The sequence below is a fragment of the Panthera onca genome, chromosome F1, assembly GCF_046562875.1.
Source record: "Panthera onca isolate mPanOnc1 chromosome F1, mPanOnc1 haplotype 2, whole genome shotgun sequence".
NCBI classification, from domain to species: domain Eukaryota; kingdom Metazoa; phylum Chordata; class Mammalia; order Carnivora; family Felidae; genus Panthera; species Panthera onca.
In genome coordinates this window covers 68,100,014-68,113,734 of record NC_138355.1, presented here as the reverse complement: position 1 = coordinate 68,113,734, position 13,721 = coordinate 68,100,014, and the positions used below count along the sequence as shown (strand labels likewise).

At 45.7% G+C, this 13,721-nt stretch overlaps 1 protein-coding gene across 1 annotated transcript; it reads left to right on the top strand.

The window, feature by feature from the left end:
• Positions 1 to 631: 631 nt before the first annotated feature.
• On the top strand, positions 632 to 9,833 carry MNDA (myeloid cell nuclear differentiation antigen). The gene is made up of 4 exons (XM_078440880.2): positions 632 to 659; positions 3,928 to 4,361; positions 5,981 to 6,169; positions 8,303 to 9,833. The coding sequence occupies exons 1-4, from the start codon at positions 647 to 649 to the stop codon at positions 8,438 to 8,440; spliced, it is 774 nt and encodes a 257-aa protein (XP_078297006.2). The 5' UTR covers positions 632 to 646; the 3' UTR covers positions 8,441 to 9,833.
• The last annotated feature ends 3,888 nt before the right edge of the window (positions 9,834 to 13,721 follow it).

The following is a 13,721-nucleotide window of genomic DNA, read 5'->3' as shown; positions in this document are numbered from 1 at the left end:
GTTAGTCACTTAGGTTTATTTGGAAATAATTTCCCTAAGATCTCCTCCCTCCCATCGAGTGCCATGTAAGCAGGAAAACAGGAAGTTGTGGGCGGGTGACTCACTTCTCCTCTTTGATAGTTGAGCCTCACTGAAGGGGCTTCAGGGTCCACTGACCAACAGTAAAGTCTGCTAGGATAAGAAAGTTCTAAGTTGAAACTCCTTTCAGACATTCTTACAAAATAAAATAAAATAAAATAAAACAAAATAAAATAAAAAAGTGATAATTTAGCTCTTTTCATGGTCACTGAAATGTTTAAGAGAAAGCTTCTCTGACTCACATTCTCTCACTAAGAAAAGACAAAGCTAAAGGCATGGATGGGAGGAGCCTCAGGAAAAGTTTCCCAACACTGGGTGGGCTCCAGGCTTTAGCTCTTCTGTGACGTTTACCAATGGCAATTTCCCAAGTTATCTTGGAAGGATTCCATTTTTTTAGAGCATTTGCAGTTCAGTTTGTGAGAGCTTTGCTGTGATATCTTCCTACTCAAACCAAACCTACATCGATCGCTGTATTTCGGAAGAAAATCTCAATAGCTGGACGACTGTGGCGAGTCGTCAGTGAGGTGAGTCTGGCCAGGACTTCTGTGGGGGACGTCTGGGCAGCTCGATGATACCACAAGGTACGGGGGAAGGGTGAGTGTCTGAGCCTTGTGTGTAGCGCGCAGGGGAGGGGGGTTGCCATCAGCTGTGTTCTGAAGACTGAAAACCATAGTGGCTCCTTCTAAGCCTTCTCTGCCAGGGGAAGATGCCAGACATCTTTCGTTCCATCTGACTGAGGCCTGAAGGAAGGGAAATGCATGTTGACTGTTGTAGATTCTAAAATTCATGCTGCGGGTGTTTCTAACAGGAGTAACTATTCAGAAGACGGCCTTGGCTTTCTTGCCTGGAAGTTTCGCAGCTGCGGTGGGGGCCGGGGTAGAGGAGACAGGACACAGGACAGGGTGGGGAAAAAGTAGTATGCGATGATACTCAATAGAAAACATGTCTGGATATGTTTCACAAAACCTGGGAACAAACACACACACACACACACACACACACGGAATAGAGCATCAGTCGGGTTCACAAGGGCACTCACAGGGGTACAAGGCACCTTAGCACTTTCCTACCTGTCCTAGTCCCCTGCCACTTCTAGGGGCGGGGCTGCATCTGGGTCCCCCAGGACCCCCTCCGAGCCTCCCTCCAAGGCTCAGGCAAATGGGGTAGTGCAGTTTGTAGAAAAGAGGTGGTTGGAGACAAATCTGGAGCCACACTTTGGAATGCTTGTCCTTCTGTAGAGCCCGGTACTCAATCATGTCGTGTGCTTTTGAGAGAAATGCTATGTTTCAAATATTGGTTTCAGAAATTTCTAAATATTACATCAAGCTTTTACTTAAGCTGAACAGTGATGGTCAACTTTTCTAAGTGGTTTTTTTTTCTTGCTTTTTTCAGTAGTTGACACAGGGGAGCACCAACGTATAATCATGATTTTGTCCATTTTTCCCTGTGGTTCTCTCAGCTGTTAACACATATATGAATATACAGTGAGAGAGAGGGGAATGTGTTCGTGTCATAACACTATTCATAATAATGAGGATAATATAAACTAATAATAAATAATATATACCTATAACTATTAGGCAAATATGTAATTAAACTGTTGCATCTGTCTGGAATTGAAAACTTTTATCATTGGGCAGCAAAACTCAGTTCAGATTAGTCTTTGACTTAAGGACCATCTAAAGCTACTTGAAAAGAGGTTAGAGTGGAAGAGAGCCAAAGCATAAGAGACTGTTAAAAACTGAGAACAAACTGAGGGTTGATGGGGGGTGGGAGGGAGGGGAGGGTGGGTGATGGGTATTGAGGAGGGCACCTTTTGGGATGAGCACTGGGTGTTGTATGGAAACCAATTTGACAGTAAACTTCATATATTGAAAAATAAATTAAAAAAAATAAAAAAAATAATAAAGCTACTTGAACATTGAAATCTTGTCTTTTAATGGGTTTATCACTTTATGTCCATTCTGTGAAATACTCCATTTTGATTAATTCAGAGCACTTTTCTGGAGTGCTTATTCTATGTTGTCTTGCTGTCTTCTCCACCAACAGGTTTTTTTTTTAAGTGTTTATTTGCCTTTGAGAGAGAGAGAGAGGGAGGGAGAGAGAGAGAGAGAGAGAGAGAGAGAGAGCGAGCATGAGTGGGGGAGGGGCAGAGAGAGAGGGAGACACAGAATCGGAAGCAGGCTCCAGGCTCTGAGCTGTCAGCACAGAGCCCGACACGGGGCTCGAACTCACAGACTGCGAGATCATGGGATCATGACCTGAGCCCAAGTCGGATGCTCAGAGGACTGAGCCCCCCAGGCGCCCCTCAACAATAGTTTTAAGTTAATGTCTCTGACTCCTCTTTCCGGGCAAGCAGCTCAGTGAACAGATACCATCTCTCCTTCCTCTATTCACCCCACTGTGTTGATCTACTTTCTGTTTTCTTTCTCTTCCGTTGGGGCTTTATTGATTTTTACAACTTTGAAAGACTCAACCGAGGTCTTGTCCTCACTTCCTTTTTAGTCTGCAGCGTGTTTTTATGTTAACCTCCTTTAATGTCTTGGGGAATATCATCTCCAAAAGAGTGCTTGATAGGTATCTTTGTGTTGCTAAATCTTCTGACTGTTCATCATGTTGGTCAATATCAGAGATTCACCTATAGGACATCACATTTAAATGCCATTTTCAGTTTGCTACAAAATTCTTGTCTCAAAATTAGTTTTTCCCTTCAATACCTGTTCACAACCTCGCTCTGGGGCCTTTGGGTTCACATATGTTGTGGAATTCAGAATTTGAGTGACCTAGGAAAGGTTACCAAATGCACACACTATCTATCATGTACTATACTGACGATCTAGGAAGATCTGAGTCCTGTCTCTCAGCTCACATGCAGTCATGTTTATGTAGCAAGACGTATGTGTCCTCACGCTAATGTGGATTTTTAAAAAATATATACGTAGGCTCCTGAGACCTCACATCAGATATTTTCCTAATAAGTTTTGTCACCTAACTAACACGCATGCGCGCGCGCACACACACACACACACACACACACACACACACACACACATCTTTTGGATTCCCTTTTTGGGGGGATTTCCAAACCGCAGATATGGAATTTGGGTAGAATGCTGTACAAACGTACTACAGTGCAGTTTTGCTGTTGAGAATCTGGTTCTGCAACTTTGTTAAGTGATCTGTACTTTTTCTCTGGGAATCAAACTTTCCTGGCTGTTTTAGGTATTTTCCGGGGTCTCAACATTACGTCCTGCCTGACACGGGTTTTTCCTTTACTCTCCTTTTTGGCATTCTTTTGGCCACTCTGAAGATGTTCATGTTACTTTCATTCCAAGAAGTTTATCTCATTATTTCCTCAAATGTTTTCTCCTTTTCATGTTACATGTCAATTTTTTTCTTTTTTACCACTGACAGCATGTGCACATTGGCAGTCTGAGCTGTGCCCAGACATGCCTGACATTCATTTTCTATTTGCTCGTTCTGAATCTGCTCTGTCAAAGAAATATTTGAATCTGTCCCTCATTAGCTCAGGGCAATGCTCTTATCATCCACAGTTCTGTGCATGTCTTGGGCTCAGGATCGTGCTTGAATTCGGAAAGGCTCTTCTGTTCAACTGAGGGTGTTTGGACTCTCATCCCAGTCTGCTGCCTTACACTTTTACTACCTAAGCTCTCAGTTCATTAGCCTTTCCTCTCTGTTAGGCGACTCCTTTCGAGCCTGGCCCCAGCTCCAATGATCTTTGAGGGTTGTTGTGGCCCCAGTGTCATAAGCGAAGCGTCACTCACGAGTAAATGACCTGGTATTCCATGCTCAAACTTCTACCTTTGTTCTCCTATTTCTGTCCAACAGAGACCCCAGCTATGCAAGCCCCAAATCAGGTGGCTCCTAGAAGGCCTACCCTTCAAAAGGACCCCATAACAGTGGTGGTACTGACGGCAACAGATCCAATTGAGTATGAATCCCCAGGGCAGAGGAAAAAAAAAGTGTTTCTTGCTACGGTGGCTACTTCCAATCAAGTTTTCCAAGTGAAGGTTTTAAACATCAAGCTGAAAAAGGAATTCAAACAAAAGAATGTCATTACCATGTCAGCATACATTCGATACAAAAATGTCCTGGAGATAAACGAAAGGTCGGTTGTGCAGAAAGCTCCTGATGGCCAGACGATTGCGGTCCCAAACGATATCTGGATAAGAGCAAAAACCCCTGCCAAGATCGGAGATCTTTGTCAGGAAGATCCGGATAATCTTCCAACAATCGTGTCTGGATTGTTTCTCCTGCAGAAGGTAATCCCTTCACATTTGTTTTCATGTTCTCCATCCACACCTGAAATTAACTGTTTTCGACCGCCAGGTTCTGTGTGCACTGACTGACACTGGGTGAGCCCAGTTCTCAGGCCTGTCTCTTGACCACGCGTAGGTGGTCAAGAGAGCCACGTGACAGGAAATAGGACTAGTGACCTGGTAGTCTTGTACTCAAGATACCTTCATGCAAGTTCTTTGAAAAAGCGTCACCAGAAATCTTGTCGTGTCCCCGGTCAGGATTATTTTCAGCCTCTGTTATCAGGGCATGAATCAGTATGCATGTGCTTATCTCTGAGCTCCTCCAAAACTGTATAAATCTATCTTTCTCTTTTTTTAAATCTTTGAATAATCCATCAGCCTCCCAAAGATTCATTCTGGTTGGGACACATAATCAGAGTAATAAATATATCGGCTCATGTCCTCCTGAATATGAATACCTTTACCACGTAGGCAAACGACAGACATGGGCAAGGCTGTCTCCTCTAGCTTATTTATTTAACACGTTATTTAAACAGTCTATTGAAGACTAAGGTTTGACATCGCAAGATATGTTGAAAACACGGCAGTCCAACTCCATTATATCCCCCAAAAGGGGGTGCGTGTGTCAGAGAAGTTTACTTGTACGGCACGTCCAAATTCAGGTTAATAGTATGATGTGTTCAGGTCTCCCCAGAATTCACAAACTTTCATGAACTTACCTGGCATCTTGTAGGATTGACTGCTTCATAATCTTACACATCTCTCTTCTGGGAGAGCCCCTTAAGTTACCTACATTACCCTCCAACTCCGTCTTTAAGAGAAATGCATTTCTAGAATGGATGAGTTACAACTTAAGGAAGTGAGACTCTGTCGTTTGTGAACTGCAAGATCCAGGTCAGTGGAGATAAGACTTGGAGAAGAGTGAGTTAATGGAGAAGGTTGGAAAAGGAAGTAGGGAGTTACTGGAACCTTACTTGTTCTGTTGGTTCTGTATAATCTACTGAATCAAAAGTTGCAGTCATGTCCATTCCATTCTGCAGAACGACAGGAGGTAAAGGAGTCCGTGAAAGCCTCGGGTTCCTCTGATTCCAGTGTTTGAAGGAATCAAAGCTTCCCTGGTGGTGAAGCAGTAGGAAATAGGAAGAAAATTCATTGTTCTAGGACTGCCAGATAGAAAATATCTAGAACAAGGAAGGGGAAACTATCAAAGCAAGATCGTAAGCCGAAAGTTCTTGGAGAAGACCTTGCCGAAGCTGTATGTGTATCTGTTCCTCTAATTGCTTTTTTATGTCTTGTATTCACTGTGTCCCCGGGGTCTTCCTTCAAATATCAACGTGATGATGTCTTCAGAAACAGGATGTTGGGGGCAGCTGGGTGGCTCAGTCGGTTAAGCGTCCGACTTCGGCTCAGGTCACCACCTCACGGTTCGTGAGATCGAGCCCCGCGTCAGGCGCTGTGCTGACGGCTCAGAGCCCGGAGCCTGCTTCGGATTCTGTGTCTCCCTCTCTCTCTGATCCTCCCTTCCTCGTGCTCTGTCTCTGTCTCTGTCTCTCTCTCAAAAATAAATAATAAAACATTGAACAAAGCCAAAAGAGAAACGGGATGTTCAATTTCTGTTACAGAAAAAAGATAACAGGAAGACAACAGTCTATGTAATACAAGACGATACAGGAACCATGGAGGTCGTGGGGAGTGAAATATGCTACGGCATCGAGTGTGCGGAAGGAGACACAGTCCGACTCTTCTGCTTTTATCTGAAAAAAATTAAGGAGAAGCTAAAACTGACAAGTGGAAAGTACAGCTTCATGGAGGTGAGACCTTGGTAGAACAACATTCGTTTGCCCGGGAGGCAAATCGTTTGGCCTGGGTTTTGAGAGCACCTGACTCCTGTCTTCTTACACACGGGGTGCAGGCGGTGGGAGGAGAACAGAACCATACCTGGCATTCATGTCTAAGTGGAGGAGTTTCAAGAGGCTCTGAGGAAATGACATTCACACAGATCTCAAAAGGATACGATACTTACGTGAAACAAGCAAACACTGGGAGAAATTAGGAAGGCGGGAAAGAAAGGAATTTCTCCCGGTGGCTGAGAGCAAGGCTTTGAATAGGACAGTCGTGCTTTGAGTCCTGGTTCCAGCACTCACCGCTTGCCTGATGTTGGCAATCTGCCCCGATCGGTCGTCTGAAATGGTCAAAGTCTCTGCCTCACGGGGTGAACGGAAGACCCTGCCTGGCTCAGTGAAAACGTGCATGTATGTTATGTCACTGCCTGGCAGAAAAGGGAAATCAAACTGCAGTCGGCAGTATTTTTCTTAGCAAAGAGGACGCTGGAAAGCGCTCTAGGCAGAGGAAGTGATTCAGGCATTTCCTCAAGAGTGTGAGAGACAACATGACTTCTGTACAAGCGAAAAACACAGCAGGTGTCAACACAGTGGGAAGAGGAGGCCAGAAAGGTACACGGAGGAGTCAGCCGAGCAGGTAGTACAGCGTTGTTTCAGAAACCAGTGGAAAAATCCCTGTGAAGATAGGTGTCAACTTGAAAAATTGTTGGGGGACCAGAAGAATGCTTGATCTCTTTGAGATTTTAGCAAAACATATTGCAGTGACTACCTGGACGGATGCGTTAGGGAGAGAGGCGAGGTTCAGGGACAAGGATACCGGAGCAGAAGCGGCAATATTTGTCAGTTAGAGATCTTTCTTAAAGTCATGGGTGTAACGATGCTGCTTGTGAGAAATCTCAAGGTGATAACATGTATATTGATATAATAAGAAAACTTTTTTTAAAAATTTTTTTAATGTTTATTCTTGAGAGAGAGAGACAGAGCATGAGCGGGGGAGAGGCAGAGAGAGAGAGAGAGAGGACGCAGAATCCAAAGCAGGCTCAAGGCTCTGAGCTATCAGCACAGAACCTGATGGGGGGCTCAGACCCACGAACTGTGAGATCGTGACCTGAGCCGAAGTCGGACGCTTAACCGACTGAGCCACCCAGGCGGCCCAATAAGAAAACTCTGAGTGCTCCTTGTGTGCTGGGAACTGAAACAGGGATGCAGACACCGTCATTATTCCCATTTCATTGATAGACATACTGATGATCATCATCAGAGAAAGGTAGGCCCTTGCCCTAATTAGCACTGCCTGTCTGTGGTGGACCCGCCATTCCTACACTGGCCCCAGTGCTTGGGTTCCAGTGTCAGATTCGCGGGCGCGCTCACTGAAAAGCCCAGACGCATAAGGGTGAAGCGTTGAGAAGAACTGATTCTTGGGGGTGAAATACTTCACACCTGAGAAGGAAAACAAGTGAGCACAGGGGTCAAGGGGAAAACAGAAAGTGTGTCTAATAAGCGTCACAGAGAAGTGTAAGGAGAAAGAGGGTCAACGGAGCTCACACCAGACACTAATGACCCATGGAGCCCCAAGATCTTGAATCACTAACTGTATCTTAGAGACAAAGGTACCACACTCTGGTGCAGTGCACATCCTGACCCATATGACACCACACTCTTTCCCATGCACATAGGAACATACACACATACTCACAAAGTCCACGTAGGAATTGTGGATGCGCTCATCAACATTCCTCTCCTCTAGAGCAACTGCACAGAGAAACATACTTACCCGCGGAAGCTTCCCGTCACTTCTGTGCTCCCTGAGGACTCGGCACTCAGCACTGCAGGCACCAGCTCCACCCTTTCTTTCCTGGTTCCTCCGCCCCACCCCGGTGGACACTTAGGCGGGGCACCAGGAAAGATTCGGGCGCCAGGGCATGAGGAGGGAGAAGATGGGCTGGGGGAGATGGGAAACAGAGAATGAGCAGCCTCTGAGACAGGACAGGGGATGTTAGGGAGCAGGAGACAATGGCTGCAGGGGGCTGGGGGTTGGCCACACAGGAGACCCTCTGGTAGACCCTTAGGGTCTCATCGTGTCTTTCTTATCTCTCCTTGAAGGTCATCAAGAGGAAGGGACGCAAACAGCAACCACGCAGTGTAACTTTCAAGCTGGACATTGCAGTGAAGAACTCTCCTCTGAATCCATTGAGTGGCGTTAATTATGTTGTCAAAGTGGAGAATATCAGTGAAGAATAGTCTTGGTGGAAAGTGGTCCAGCACATAAGAGCTCCTTCTATCCGCGTGATAGATTTCATTACTTCCTTCAAAAAAGCATTAGATTAACATGTTTTTATGCACTTACCAAACAGATTAGATTTCGCGTCTAACACATTTGTAGGGCAAAAAATAAATAAATAAATAAATAAAATTGGCTTTTTCAAAAGGCATCTTCTGCCAAAGTGCCCGATGTGGTCTCTTTCATCCAGGAGTGAGCTGCATGGGGGCGGTTGACTTGTGTACTGTGAGCCACACAGGATGGGGTACACCGGACCTCACCAATACGGGGGGCTACATTCTGTGACTTCCAGAGGGCAAGGCCCTAACTGGCGTCAGTCTCAGGTTATGTATGTTAGTCCTACAACAATATAAAACTCAGTGAGTCCCCTGCCCTGGGAAAAGGTTTATTCGGTCCACAAAAATAAACCTTTTCTGCAATGAACCCCCCCCACCAAAGGGGAGCATTTGTTTCATTGGTGTCTCTGGAGGAAGCACAATTGGGGGTTTATGCAAAGGTACAAATACTCTCAGGAAGGATCCCTACCCTTAGTGCTATGAAATATTTAGTCCCATCCTCTGATTTACTGGTACATCGCATGATTTATTCTTCAACTGCATGTTCCTAGTGTCATATCTCAAATGTGCGGATTCCTGAACCGTGTTACCCATGGAGGGACATGTCAAGAGCACAGAGTCATGAATAGTGAATGAAATCTACTCCAAATGACGGGAGATAACACTTAACGAGATGAAATCTCTAAAGTTAGTATTTGAAGCATACTGGGTGACTTCCCTTTCTGGAGAGAGCAGAGTAGCCTCCCCCCATAGGCCATGCTATGACGCAATCAGGACATGACAGTTTCAGGCTTTGAACAATAGGCAGCACAAGGGTAGGATCCCTGCCAGAAAGCAGACTCCGCGGGCAGGTTCCACAGTCGCCCCAGTCTCCCCTGGAAGGGTTTCCCGACAGCGCCTAGGGAGCAGGTGTCCGTGCAAAACCTGGCAGTCGCACTGCCCAGGACGGTAAACATCAGTTTTCACGGCATCTCAATAACGGGAACGTAGAGAGAAGAGAACGATCCGGTTGTGGGGGAGGGGGCGGCATTCACTGGCTGAGTCCTGGCTCGCACTTGGGGGTGAGAGCAGTGAGGCCTCCGGCTGCCGGGGGTCGAGCGCAGGGCAGAAGTGCGAGAGAGCGCAGGGAGCTGGCAAGGTGGAGGCTGCTGAAATAGAGACGCATCTTCCCGACCTGGACAACACCCTGACGAAGCAGGGAGGCTGCATGTTAGGAGTCAATATGGGACAACGAGTGGGCTGAGGACAGCTCTAGACGCATCCTAACAAGGCCCAAACCAAGCCTCATGCGGATTCAGCCGAGTGCGAGGGGGGGGTGCGAGGATGGGGAAGGGAAGCCGGAATCAACTGTGCTAGGAAACCTGAAACCCTCAGTGGCCTCTAATCCTTCACTTACCTGGGGAGAGAGCAGACATCTTGTATTCTCCTAAAACTGAGGCCTGAACACAGCATTTGACTGTTGCAGCTTCTAAAATTCACTCGGGGGGCGTTTACAACCGGAGTATAGTTAGACAAGGGCTTTGGCTTTCTTGCCTGGAAGCTTGGGGGCTGTGGTGGGGGCCTGGGTAGGAGACAGGACAGTGGGAGGAAAAAAGCATTATGCAATGATAATAAAAAGATAAAAACAACACGCATCTGGACATAGAACCGTATTCTATGGTATTAGCCCCACCTCACGAAACATGAGGACACACACACAGGGAGTAGAACATTTCTCAGGGTCACAAGGGCACTCCAAGGGTACAGGGCACCTTAGCACATTCCTAAGTGTCCTAGCTCTGTGCCGTCATGGGGACACGACTGCATCCCAGGCTTTCCTGGTCCCCCTCCCCGCCTTCATCAAAGGCTCAGGCAAATTTGGTGATGAACGTTTCTAGGAAGGAAGGGCTGGAGTCTAATCGGTTACCTACCTTGTGAAATGCTTTAGTCTTTCTACAGAGTCTGGAATACAAGCACATGACATGCACTCCAGAGGAATGTAAAGATTTCAACGTAGGTTTGAGAATTTCCTAAGTATTAGAAAATTTTTTATCTAACCTCACGTCTGGTGGTCAAGTAAAAAAACATTTTGGGGGCGCCTGGGTGGCTCAGTCGGTGGAGGGTCCGACTTCGGCTCAGGTCATGATCTCGCAGTCCGTGAGTTCGAGCCCCGCGTCGGTCTCTGTGCCGACAGCTCGGAGCCTGAAGCCTGCTTCGGATTCTGTGTCTCCCTCTCTCTCTCTGCCCCTCCCCCACTTGCACTCTGTCTCCTTCCGTCTCAAAAAGAAATAAACATTAAAAAAATGAAAATAAAAACAGAATCTTAACTCTGCCGTTTTCTCAGCAATAATAGCACGTTTTCAGATGCACTCACCGTCTCCTCCGCTCTCACCTCCCCCCCCCCCATTATCGAATACTTCACTCCGAGGTGTCAAAGGACCACATGATTGAAACTTCATTGTTCTGAGATGGGTCCTGCTCTACTTGAGATTAAAAGTGGCCTTAGCTACTGGGGCAGACAGAATTCTCAAGGGTATTATTTAGTTGACAGTCCTCCCAGGTTATAAAGAAAAAGTCTCAGAACAGAAACTTCCACACTTACGGACATTCATTAACTATATATTGCCCATTAACCAAACGCTCAAATTAGTTCTGTCCTCTGATCTTCAGTTATCAGGAAATAATAGCTCCCCAATCTTTGGTGCGATCTTATCATCCCCTTGTTGGAGGAATTTGCCAGGAGCCAAAATTTCAGAGAAAAGATTCTGGGGTCCTTGCAGTCTGCATCCAACAGATAGAATCCTTTAGCTGTGTCAACTATATTCAACACAATTCAAGGGCATTGCCATTACACTGATTTTTATACCATGTGTGAGCAATCTCATATTGTATCAATTACCTTCAATATCACTAATGAAAGCCTTTCTCTAACATTCGTATTTTGAGGTTCATTTGCCACTGAGTTACCATCTGGTGTTCAGTAATCTAATTCATATAATGCCACCTATTGACAGACAGGTAGGAGGTGGCTACTGGAAATCCCTGTGGGCGGAATGATTAAAATATCTGTGAACCACGTCAAGCACCTCTTCCTCTTTAGACTTGCAGAAACCGAGCTAAGGAAAATCAAAAAAGGAAAACAACCAGATCATCGGACTGTGAATTGTTTTCGGAACAACTTGCAGCCCTTGTAACAATTCCAACTCTGGGCTGGAAGCGTTGTATGCCCACCAAATGCTCATGTTTTAGAGGTCATCGAGGCTGGGTTTTAAGGGCTCTCTCACTAAGTTTGTGGTCTTGAGGAAGACTTAAACCCTATGAGCTTCAGTAATCTCATATGTGAGATGGCAGTGACAATAGAGTGCTCACGGGGAGGTGGCTGGTGGCTGGGGGACCGTGTCAGTGCAAGGAGAAAGGTAAAATCAGCTGCATCTCAAGTGTCCTCTATTCACCTCTTTCTTCTTCTAGGTCATCAAGCCCAGGAAGAGCAAGAAACAACCACTCAATCCTTACTTGTACATGGAAACCACACTAGGGTGTCCTTTAAAAACCTGGATGCCATTAACAATGATGTTTATGGAGATAAAATATAAGTACAACAAAAGTATATATAGAGATAGATAGACAGAGACAGATATACACATATTATTAAAAGTATCTATCTATCTATATATTACATATATATAATATATAGTATATAATATTATTGAATTTTAGAGATATATATACCGGCTATCAATTCTAAGAGATAGAGTATTAATAGGTACTTTTTATTTTTTTAAATACTTTTATGTGCCATTTTAATGCCAGATTTTGCATGTATATATAAGTTTTTATAATTTGGAAAAAATAATAGACATTTTGTTCCAAAGGAATGCTATAACAGGAGTCTACTTTATTGGTGTGATGCTTAAAAGTAAATCGTGTGTAACTTGCAGATCAGGTTGGAGCACACAGGCCCCAAGCAATATTCGCATTTATGCTTTGGGTGCGACCTTGACAAAGGAAGGCTGGGGTCAAGAACAGGCGTGTTGAACGGGCTGTGCCCTGCTCAGAGACACCCTGCTGAGGGCACACGTCAGCACAGAAATTCTCTGCGCTGCAGTTGCTAAGCCCTGTTTTCCTAGGAAAGGATTGCTGTCGCTCAGAAGGATGGGAATCGATTCAGAACTGGTGCCCCTGAGCGGGCATAACGCCTAATTGTTCCGCCAAATAAGTCACCTCCGGGCAATCTGCAGGAAGACACGTACGTGTTGCATGTGGTTCTAGCCCCGTGTGATGCGGCTTGCCTGGCTGCGTTCCTTTACTCAAGGCCCAACAGCTTGGTGGCTCTCCAGCCATGTTTCCTGGCTCTCATGCTGCCCCTGCGTGGATTCCAGCGGGAAGTTGCCTCGGGCAGAGACCCCCTCGCTTCAGGCAAGCGCTGAAGAACCATTCACGTACTGTGGAGTTCAGTGGCAGGAAGGAGGTATCCAAAACCGGACGTTTACAATCGATTTCTTGATCACATATTCACTTCCTGGTGCTTTGCAATTATTTTGTGTCACTTAATCTCCAGCCTAGCTCTAGATGGTTGAGAGTTTTCGCCTTTTCACTCTCCTAACGTGAGAAAAACAGGGAAGAGAAAGGTGAAATCACTTCCCTAATGATACTCGGGTGGTCAGTCGCTGTCCCTGATGGAGAATCAGGCCGTGGTCCCGGTTGGGGTAGGTGTGTTAGGGGGAGGGGAGCGAGGATCAGGCAGAAGTTGAGAAGAATGGAATGAGGTGTCTCCCTCCGCGAAGGTCCAAGGCTGTTCATGTGCAACTGATCTAGGAAACGAGGCATTACAGGTCTGCCTTTATGGTTTGGGGCCCAGGTCCCTGGAAAGATAATGAGTGGTTCTCCCCTGTACGGCTTCCTTTCTGAATGCGTGTCTTTTATTCTGGGAGGCTTAGATGCCAAGAGTAATGTGTATACTTAAAAAAATCCTGCACAATGCCAACCTAATAGCATTCATATCATTTGGGGCATTTGGGGAAAATCAGAGTTGGAAGGAAGTTAGAAGTTCTAGAATCCCATTTTTCCATCCGCCATGTGAAAACTGAAGTTTTCACTGAAGAGAGATTGAGGGAAGTCATCAAGATCATAACGTCCCTCAGCTAGTTGGAGAACGGATGTCATGCACAGAAGATGTCGCCAATCTACCTGCCTCATTAAAGTGTAA